Source organism: Chinchilla lanigera, unplaced genomic scaffold (assembly GCF_000276665.1).
Source record: "Chinchilla lanigera isolate Chin_1 unplaced genomic scaffold, ChiLan1.0 scaffold00046, whole genome shotgun sequence".
NCBI lineage: Eukaryota > Metazoa > Chordata > Mammalia > Rodentia > Chinchillidae > Chinchilla > Chinchilla lanigera.
In genome coordinates, this window is record NW_004955447.1 from 17,321,979 (window position 1) to 17,333,448 (window position 11,470).

Below are 11,470 nucleotides of genomic sequence, written 5' to 3' on the forward strand. Positions count from 1 at the left end.
AAAAAAAAAAAAAAAAAAAAAAAAATGTTTCTACCCCTAATGAGTAAGTGAATCTCTTTATTCCCTAAAAAGTTGCATAAAAAAACTACTGTAAAGTTGACTATAACAATAACTGAATACCTCTAATCTTCCAGAAAAAGGACTTTTCAAAGAAGCAGCTTTACCAAAGAAATAAAATATTCACAAATATTTACATATACAGTATAATTCTGATTCCAGATAAGGTTGTTTAATGAAATTAATGAAGTTACTTTATGATTTTATGTATCCAAGGCACAAATTTTAGTAACCACATAATACAGCCAATTTGACTTTTTTGTTTTTAATTAGGCCAGGCTGGCTTTGAACTATGTAGTTAAGGCTGGCCTTGAACTTACAGTGATTATTCTGCCTTGGCCTCCTGATTGCCAGGAATAATGTGTGCCCCCCTCACACCTGGCCATAAAGCTGATTTGAAAAACAAAAAACACTGACTCACTTCTATTACCATAACAAAATCACAAAGCATAAGCACTTTAACACAGTCCCTTCTTCTATTTATGGTTCTTTATGCATCCGAAGGACAATGACAATCTGTTTACTTGGTCCAGTTTGTGGAACATGAGATTAATACATTGGCCTAAAAAGCCTAATGAATAATTAACAGCTTGAAAAATGAATTATGAAGACAAAAGTAATACATTTGAAACTATTTTATTTGCCAAAACAAATTAGGAACCTAAGTTAAGGTTCAGATAAGTAATAATGTGAAAATGATAAACACAGATGAAATTACAATTTAAGGTTATCCAATTCTAGCCACAGAATTTGAAGCCCTCAATTCTTTAAAACTTATTTTAAATGCAGGAATCAAAAACTGCTGCTTTCCTATACCTCCCTAGTTAACTGATTTTATATTTAGTAAATTATCTTTGTAGGGACATTTTGGTAAGAATTCTTTTGTATCACGTTGAGATAGAAAATTTAAACACAACAGACTGACAATCTGATACAGACACAATACATTTGTTATGTAGCTTTCACAGACTGTTAATTAAAAATAACTTACCCATACTGTGGCGCTCCTGTTTTAATGTCTCCGATAGTGACATGGACGTCATCCTCATCATCATCACTGTCACTATCACTATCATCTTCAGTCTCGGTCACTTTCTACACCAATATAAACAATTATAAAGTCCTTTCAATAATACATTTCAACACTTAGAAAAAGCTTCTACCCACTGTATTTCAATTCATTTGCAACTTTAATGTTCTACATGATAAATTTTTTTCTTACTTTTTACAACTGCCCTTATTGCAAAAAGGATCCAAAGTAATGTAGTAAGATATCTACCAGATAAAGCCATAAAGAAGTAAGTATTTGAGAAATTCTTTTCTTCTTACATAAGAGGAAAACAAAGCCAAGATTCACAGTACCAAAGTTAAACAATACCAACAGTAATGGAGCAATTTCATTACTCTTAGCATTCATTTACACCTAAAAGAGCCCCTGCATGCAAATCACTGAGAGAATAACTTGCACCTTTAAAGTGAAGCCATTTATGAATTTTTTGTTATGGCTCTAAAAGGCCAGTACTGTATGTACTAAAATATTATAAATAAGAATATTACTTAGGCAAAATACATTTTATATACAAGATCAAGTTTGCAAAATAAATTTCCTTCTTTCTAGTAAGATTAAAGCATACAAATATTCATAGGCTTCCAAAAACATCCATTAATGGGTATGAAATTCGGGACTAGTCACACATAAAAAGGTAATTGCTGAAAAACCCTAACATTTAAACTTAGGTTGCAGGATTCAGTGTTTGCTTTGAAAATCAACCTCACTATGATCTATTCAGTAAATCTGCAACCATTCAGTTTTTTGAAAGCACATCAAGCTTTGCACGTTGTATTTCTTTTGTAGTCTCTTCCCATTTATTCTCCTAAGTCCTATCAATTTTTTTGATGGTACCAAATGAAGTAGGAGATGTAAGGGGCCAGATCACACAGAATACTGGACATTATGGTAAATGTTGGCTTTATTTTTATGCAACTACAAAGCGACTGGTAAAGGTTTTAAATAGCAAAGTAACTGGATTTCAAAGTTTTATGTTTATGTTACCGGTTTTGGTACACCATTTTCAGCAGTTTCATCTTCAATTCCAGATGGAGGATTAGCACTACAAACAACAAAAGGTACCTATATCAGACACTGCTGTTGAAAGTACACACAGATTATATTACTGTTTTTCAGTTATGTCTATTAAAAACCTGAGGTGCATAACACCGGGTCCAGCAGGCCCATTCCTTACTTTTCTACAGTAAACTTGTACTTATTAGTGTAACAGTACACTATTGTGCGCCTCAGTACCTTTCCCTGAGGGATACAGAAAGAAATCTATGTGTTTACCCATTTGGTATGATGAACAGCAAGATGTGCGCACATGTGCACAAGTACCAAAATGGGGTTTTTACCCATACTATGCTCCGTCTACCTAGTTTTGTGTATGTTTACCCAAGTACAACAGAGGGTCCAACAGACTTCACAACACTCCAGAATTCCTTAAAAACACACTTTCTTTTGATTTTTCTGGTAGAAGCAGTCCAATTCAGTATAATGGCTCATGAAAAGTCAGATTTGCAAGTTTTGGAGGAGGTCAAAAGTGCATCATCAGATTACTCATGCCTGGGTGGTGAAGATCCATTATGGTAAAACACATGCTTTCATTACAGAAGAGTGGTGTGAGTGGATGATGATGATGATGATGACGACAACGACTTTGACACTGCCCCTGTAAGCCAAAGTTTCTGTGACAATGAAATGGAGCAAGAATCGACCCATACAGACATGGGGAATGCAGACCTCCGCGATTCAGATGACGAAGAAAACAGCAATCTGAGTACATATTTGACAGGGGAAATGCTGTGAAATGGCCACACAATCAAATGGAACGATCCAGTGTTAGAACTGGGTCCGAAAATGTAGTGAGGATCTTGGCAGGAATGAACATACTGGACAGAATGCCAGCAATGCCATTCAATGTAAATTGTAATGGACAAAATACTACAAGATGCTGTAAAATACACGAAGGCTGAAACGCAAGTAAAGCATTCTGTATGCACCATTCAAAAATGTATTTATGATAACACATACACGTTACATATATATTACATACGACAAACATACATGTATTATGTATTTATTATAACTAGCTGCACTGAAAGCATTGATAGGTCTCCTGTACTTAGCAGGGATTTTTCATGATCCTAGGAATGTAAGACTTACTGAAAAGCAGTAGGTCAAAATATGGCATAAAAATTTATGCCCTTGTAGATGCAAAGATTTACTATGCTTTCAATTTAGACATTTATCCTGGAATTCAATCATCAGGTCCTTATTTGTGTAGTAATAAACCAAATGACACGGTGAACAGATCTGTTGCTCTCATCTCCCGAACTATTGGAATGTGACATTCGACAACTGGTATACCAGTTTCTAACTGATGTTACTAACAGAGTACAAGTTGACCAGCACAGGAACTGCATACAGGAATAAAGCAGAAATTTCAAACGAAATATTGCAATTTTAAAACAGCGAACTGTACTGTTGCAGATGGCAAAGAAAACAAACTGGTACTACTGATGTCAACATTGCACCATGATGGAAATATTGATAGGGAAACCTCAAAGAAAGGAAGCTTGAGACACAAACTTTCTACAACAAAACCAAAGGTGGACCAGATGTTGCTGATGAGTTATGCAGCAACTATAACGTCAGTCGAAACACAAAGCATTGGCCAATGGTCATGTTTTACTCCCACTTGAAACGTGTGGCATAGTTTGACAGTTTACAAAGAAAATAACAAGTGCAAAATATCACGGAGAAATTTTCTTAGAGCACTGGGACTGGAGTTCATAAGAGATCATTTACAGCAGAGGAAAAACAAATGTTTCTGCCCAGGGAACTATGCAAAAAAAAAAAAATTGTGGACCTCACTGGCGAGCCAACAGGTGAACAGGCAGCGGCAGCATCACAAAGACCTACTATGACAAGAGGAAAGCCAAAAAGATGTCAACTGTGTCCTACAAGAAAGTATAGGAAAATGAAACATATGTGCTACCAGCGTAAGTGATTCTTGTGCATGGAACATGCAGCTGCCATGTGTGAAGACTGCTTTGGTATGATAGTTGAAGCAAAGATTATTTTTATTTTACAGGTCCACCAGTACTTTCATCGCAGTTTGTATAGGAATTTATTTCTGATGTTATCTTTTTAGGTTTGTAAGCAAGTACACAGATGATGTGAAAATGTTGATATTTATTCCAAATATACAACACATATTAAGAATTTAATATTTATTGATATTTTATGTTCCCATTAACTACACACAGTATCACAAGAACCTCCTGACAAAACAGCAAGAGCACTGAGATGTGAAGTATATCATACAAAAAGCCCAGAAAAGCAAACCACATGTGGTGCCAAGGTAAATGATATGTGTATATGGAACATACTGTTGTCATGTGTGCATAGACGTGATAAGAGTTTTTTCTGTAAAGTGCTATTGGTATTTTCACTATAGTTCATGTAAAAATTTGTATTGTTCCTTTTTAGACTTTGTACACCAAAAAAATCAATGTTGAAAATTTTGATGCTTTATAAACATTCAATAAAATTCAATGTTTTGGGGTGATTTTTTCCTATTTAGTACTCATTGTTTAATATAATAAAACTCAAAATTAAAATGAACAATCTATCAATAGAAATATGCTGCAGAATAAATGTGGGTCTGGAAGACCTGTCTCTGTGCCTTTATGACAAAATTAGTGTTATTTCTAAAGAGACTGTCTCCACTGGACGGTAAGAACAATAGGAAAATGTGTCTTTTTCCTTGTTACAGCTAATATCTTGCATAAAATACGTACTTCTGGTGAAATAATAATGGGCAACATGTAACCCCCAGCTGACTGAATAAGCTGGTAATGGGTGTGGAAGGCCCACCTGAGGACTGTTACCAAGAGCATCAAAGGAAAACTGGAAGGGAAGATAGTGTGCTGTTGATTCTCCTGGAGAAGCTTGTCATCCTGGTTTTCCTGATACGAACTAAGCTGTTCTCATGGAAGAGCTCAGGTCCTTAGTGAAGCTCAGGATGGCTATGGTTCTTCCCGGGGTAGCTCTGATCATTACCTTGAGCGCTGCTTTCTAGCTCCAGTGCACATCCCTCAGCCTGCTGGCACAGACCCTTCATCCTGCTGGTGCACTTTCTCGCTCCCATCACTGACCTTTGATTGGGCCTTCCCAGTGTAGATCCTTGATACAGATTTGCATGAGACACTGTCATGGGCTCCAGGCCTTCAGCTGGACTCATGGAGGACTCTGCCATGGGATCCAGGCCCTTAGCTGGATTCTCGGGGTCTCTAGTGCATGGACAGATCTCCTGAACTCTTCTGCATTTGACTTTTTAGGTATTATAAAATAATCCTATAAATTATGTGTCCTGTATCAAATCTATACCCTTGCAAACCCTCATTACAACAAAATTGATACTAGGAATGTTGCCATTGCCTGGCTGTATGGCTTAAGAGGCTTGGAAATTAATCTGGAGTTTTGAGAGATTGGTTACAGAGGCAGTGGCTTTGGCTCTCAGGTGGTTTTGCTTTGGCAGGAAGTTGGTCTGCACCTACTCATGTTTATGTAGAGAGACTGCCTGGGTATAAGAAAAATTTCAAGGTAGTCTACCGTTGGGATGGTGGCTTGGTTGCTATTGAGGGCTTCTGGCCAGAAGGCTGGCTCCAATGGAGCTGTGGATTGCAAGGATGAAACAGAGGAGAACATGTTGTTGAGAAGGAACAGGACAATGAAAAAAATGACCTAGGGCCTTTCAACAGAGGGGAAGAGTGTATTTGAAATGCAGGAGATCCCTTGGTGCATTTTTATTTTTTTAGCGTTGCCATGCTCTGTTGTTAAAAGTGAATGCAAGGGCCAGAGATATAGCTCAGCGGCATAAGCACTTGCTTGGCAAGTTTGAGGCCATGAGTTCAATTTGTGGTACCAAAAAAAAAAAAAAAAAAAAAAAAAAAGTGAATGGGAAGCAAGGATTGTGACTGTAATAGCTCTCTTAAATAATGTAGTTTTTAGATACATGTTTGTACTCAGATTATTCAGTCAAAGTATTGTGACTTTAACCTTGAATTTTGAGAACCCTCTAAATATTTGCTTTTGGTGTGGAAATGAGTGCAATAAGTGTATATATGTAATTGTTATATTAATATAAATCTGTACAGTTCAAGACACGTCAATTTTTTACAAATCTGCCATGGGAGACTGAGGTTTAAGGAAATGTGTCTCATTACCCAGTTGGCCGGGGTGGATTTACTAATTGTCAATTTGTAACACCCAGCTCAATTGAACATGCATGGTGTTGGGTGTCAGCCCACCTGAGGACTGTTGCCACGAGCACCAAAGGAAAACTGGAGGGCAAGACGGTGTGCTATTGATTCTCCTGGAGAAGTCTGTTACACTGGTTTTCATGATATGAACGGAAGAGCTCAGGTCCTCACTATAGCTGTGGATGGCTGCAGTTCTTCTTAGGGGAGCTCTGATCAATACCTTGAGAATTGCTTCCACGATCCAATACAGGTCCCTCAGCCTGCTGGCACAGACCCTTCATTCCGCTGCTGCAGACTTTCTAGCTTCCACCTTTGGGCCTTCTCAGTGCAGACTGACTCACAGGGAGACACTGTCTAGGGCTCTAAGCCTCCAGCTAGACTCATGGAGGACATTGCCATGGGCTCTAGGTCTTTAGCTGGACTCGTGCAGGACACTGCTGTGGGATCCAGGCCCTCAATTGGATTCTTTAGGTCTCTAGTGCGTGGACAGTTCTGCACTCTTCTGCATTTGATGTTTTGGGTGAATATTATAAAATAATCCTATAAATTATGTGTCCTATATTAAAGCTATTCCCTTGTAAGCCCTGACTACAACAGTACTCAACATTAGAAGTAACGACTAGGGTGTAGAACATTTGACTAGCATGTACAAGGCCCTGGGTTCAATCCCCAGAAGTGCAGAGAAAATAAAAAGCACACTGGGGTAGAATGGAAATGCTGCTACAATTTGTGAATGACTTGCAATTTGACAGTGGGATATAACTCAAGTCTTTACATTTTAGAAGTACACAGCACACTTAATTTTGATCCTAAATCTACTATGATCCAGGTTCTCCTGTAACACCTAACAGCTATATAAGTCTCCTCCTTCCCTTGGTGTTCATGAAACTCAGTTTATGACATGATCACACTCAGTTAACATACACACTTCTCCCTGATTTCCTAGCTCATCAATCCTATCGGATACGTCTTTTGTTATGTAAGAAACATTTTACAGTAAAAAAAAAATGTATCTTCACGTAAGATTCTTCCTGAATTTGGTACTACCAAGGAGCTATGGGCCTCATTTTGATGAATTTTAGTTTTTTTTTAAATTTTGATGAATTTTAAAACAGTAACTCCAAGCCTTGGAATATAGCTCCGCGGCACAGCACCTGCCTGGCAAGCATGAGGTCATGAGTTTTATTCCCAAAACCACAAAAAGAAAGTAACTCCAGTGAAATTTATCCTTTTACAACAAAAAATTACATATAGTATAACAATAAAATACACTGCCATGAGATTTATGCTCAAAGTTAACCAACAGCACTTCTAGAACTACTACTAGATTCTTGTATTTTTAATAATTTTAATTTTGAGAGAAGGAATTAGCCATCACCTCATTTTACAAATAGGAAAATTGATGCACCCAGCAACCAACTGGTTTGGCCCATGTCTCAGAAAAACTTAGAAGTACAGTACTTCTAAGAAGAATGTCCAGCTATTGCCATAGGTCAGAACTCATTAGATTTCTGCTAATCTCTTCTAAACTTGAATTTTTCTCAAATTAATAAATTCAATCGATTAAATTTCATCCACAATAGCATTTTAGAACACCACCCCTGAAAAAAGAGAAACTAAAACTTTAACTGTTAGATTTTCCTTGTAATGCTTGACTCAAGAGACAAATATTCAACTACAGTCGTCCAGTACATGTACTTCCTACTTAAACAAACTTCTAGATAACCAGATACAAGTTCTATTTTTTGCTTTCTTGGTTTGGTTTGTGTGCATTCGTGTGTGCTGTGCATTGCACTGTCACTTGCTTCTCATGTCACAGAATAGTATACTACACTTATCAAAATTTAAATGGATGAACCCCTACAGAACTGTAGACAGTGTAATGCAATGGCTAAGGACAGTGTTCAGCAATGAACCAGTCACAAAGAAGCTGGCGCAAATTCCATTAGCAGGAACCTACCTTCCACAGGGCGGTAATACCAAGCTAGATAGTAGGTTTGGCAAAATTTCTTTTCCTAACAGACCTATTCTTTTAGAAGTTTTTTTTTTTTTTTTTTTTTTTTTTTGGTTTTTCTCCGGTACCGGGAACCGAACTCACGACCTTGCGCTTGCCAGGCAGGAGCTTTTGCCGCTGAGCTAAATCCCCAGCCCCAAGAAGTTTTCATCCTCTATCAACGTTAATTGGTTAGAAATTTGATAAACCTATAAAGTTTTTCTAGAAGAATAAAACTTTAAAGATAATTTATTTCTCAGGGAATAAAACTAATAGCTCTCTAAATTTTAATAAGAAATATAAAGAAGTTCTGACAGTGACGCGCAGGGAAGGTAAAAGATGACTTCTCTCCAATACATTTTATTCGGGTGTGTATTGGAGAATTAAAGTTCACAGGAAACAAACCTCAACAATTGTACATAAGAAGCAATAAAAATCAATGGGATAAAGACTGTCTCGTAAATATAATATGATCTTAACTCTACACCTTATATTCAGCTGGTTTCTTGACAAACTGAAGAGATGGGTACGATAAGACATTTAATCACTTTCATAACTATGACCTACATTAATCCCAAATTTGTGGCTGATATTAGAATTACGTACTGAGTCAAATACATCAATCTCAAAACTAAATTTCAGATACATAAGTGAGCTCAAGGCCAGCCTGAACTGCATAGCGAGACTCTATCTCAAAATGACTAAAAAAAAAAATATATAGCAATGAATGAAGAAAAATATAGGGGGTATAAGAAAAAGGAAAAATTCTGTAATTTTAACTGTTCCTCTTTCTAAGCTATTTCTACTTCCTCTCCTCAATTCAACCCTTTTGCCATTTTTGTTGTATTTGTTATACCAGCTTTACTGAGTGAGATGCAATTTTCATCCATCCATTTAAAGGGTAAAACAGAATGAGTTTTAGCATGTTCACACAATGCAATCACCATAACAAATTCCAATGGATCACAAGAAAAATCTCGTATGTATCAACAGCCACCCACTTTTTTTCCCTTGGCTCAAACACTAATCTTCTTGCCTCAATGGATTTGCTTATTCTGGACATTTCATATAAGTGAAGTCACACAACCTGCTGTCCTTCGTGACTGGCACTGTTCGCTTAATATAATGTTTTCAAGGTTCATCCACGTTGTAACAATTAGCAGTACTTCATTTCTTTTCACAACAGTATTCTACTATTGAGTGTATCACGTTTAGTCTATCCATTCACCAGTTCATAGTCACTTGGGTTGTTCCCACTTTTTAACTATTATGAGTAATGCTACTGTGAACATTCATGTACATACATACTGAGGTCTTTTTTTATTTTTCTAAGGTATACGCCTCAGGTAAAACTGCTGGGTCACATGGTAACTATTTCATCACTTAAGAAAACTGCCACAGTTGTGCAAGGCAGCAGCACCATTTTAGAATCCTACCAGTACCACACAAAGGGTTCCAATTGCTCCATATCCTCACCAACATTTTCCATCTCTTTGACAGCAAACATTCTACTAAACATGAAATGGTATCTCCTCCACTTTTTAAATCCAAATGCCCTTTAGTCCTCTATTCATTGTTTAGTACACTAAGGCATCTGGTCAGAGTAAAGTCAGCATAGCCATATACACCTATGCATGAACTGTTCTGAAATTTACAGCAAATTTTTGGTCCCTGTACATCTCCTGTAAATGAAATTTATACCTATTAAACAAAGAAAAATTCTACTTTCAATATAAGTAAATATAAAGCAATAAAATTAAAATCAAAGCATATTATACCATCAAAAATATTAATAATTCTTTAAAAAGTACTTATTTTCAGGGTTTAATTTTTAATATATTTTTCTCATTAGTTTAATGAGTATGTTGTATACTCCACTACTGAGCTCACCTGAAGAGTAAAAAGTTATTCAGTAATGAAAAGCAGTCAAACCCTACCCTCAAAAGCTGTCTCTAAGATTCTAGCAAGACACAACTGGTATAAAATTAGGCCCTGAAATAGGAATAAACCTAAAGGATACAATATCCTCCAACCTTTACTCAAAATGTTATGACCAAGCCAATGATTACAAAATAATTTTAACAATTTGTGGCCAGAACCACTGCATCGCACATTTGTGTAAGCCATCAACAGAAATTTCACTAACCTGGCGTTTTCTTCTTCTGGCCTTTCAACTTCATTTTCATCTACCAAATAAAATAAGATAAATAAATAAACCAAGCTTCTAAAGAAAGCAGTATTATAAAAATCTGAAGTGATCATCACAAGCACTAACCTAGGTCCTTTGCCAAATCACTGTGCACATGCACGTCCCATGGGCCTATAAGCATATCCAAAGTTAGATCACCTTGTAATTCTTAACAAGACACGTCTTTTACGGAAAAAAAAAGAAAAAAAAAGACTTTACTGCTATAAAAGTAAGTCTACAAGGTACTGAAGATTTCCAGATTTTTGTAAAAGAAATCTCGCACATTCACATTTCAAAGAGTATTATTACTGCACCTACGATAATGACTTTTTACAAGTTTATCAAATTTACATAATTGAACTGCATGATGCCCAACGTGCATTTTTACTATACTCTTTTAAATGAATCAAGAATTTACGTTTCAGGCATGAAACAAATACTTCCAAATCTGGTGCAACAAGAGGGGTTACTATCTAATGAAAGTTAAAGGCCTGATGTCAAGTCCCCTTCAAGAGGAAACTACAAGATGCATCAGAAAATAAACACATGGGATGACACTGAAAACCGCAAGCCTAGGGGTCATGAGGTATTCTATGACGGGGGTTAAAGAGCAGTCTCTTAAAAAAGAAAAACTTCACCTTCGTACGGGAGACATTCGGGGTTTTCTGTACGGGCCATAATGTATTCCACCGCTTTCTGTCTTTTAATTAATTACTTTGAAAGCACGACTTTCAGACAAGGAGGTACCCTTGTAGGTGCATTCCAAACAAACTGACCATCGAGAAACAAGACGTTAGTGTTACAGCAGTCACTGCATTTATCGGCACACCGCGAGGACTTCCGCGGGAGGGTCGGGGCGCGCCCGCCGCCGCGGATGGAGCCGCGCAGCCCCCGGGGACGCGGACGCGGAC

At 37.1% G+C, this 11,470-nt stretch overlaps 1 protein-coding gene across 9 annotated transcripts in view; it reads right to left on the reverse strand.

Annotated features, from left to right (window-relative positions):
* Fip1l1 (factor interacting with PAPOLA and CPSF1) overlaps positions 1-11,470 on the reverse strand; it is a 68,929-nt gene that overhangs the window by 56,710 nt on the left and 749 nt on the right. For 6 of the 9 annotated variants that reach the window (XM_005392908.2, XM_005392905.2, XM_005392911.2 and 3 more), the window contains exons 2-5: positions 10,647-10,691; positions 10,518-10,557; positions 2,111-2,168; positions 1,049-1,152 (exon numbers count right to left, since the gene is read on the reverse strand). In XM_005392908.2, coding sequence (XP_005392965.1) covers positions 1,049-1,152; positions 2,111-2,168; positions 10,518-10,557; positions 10,647-10,691 — 247 coding nt within the window. Of the gene's footprint in view, positions 1-1,048; positions 1,153-2,110; positions 2,169-10,517; positions 10,558-10,646; positions 10,743-11,470 lie in introns of all 9 variants that reach the window. The other 3 variants (XM_005392907.2, XM_005392913.2, XM_005392909.2) reach the window with 2 other exon arrangements.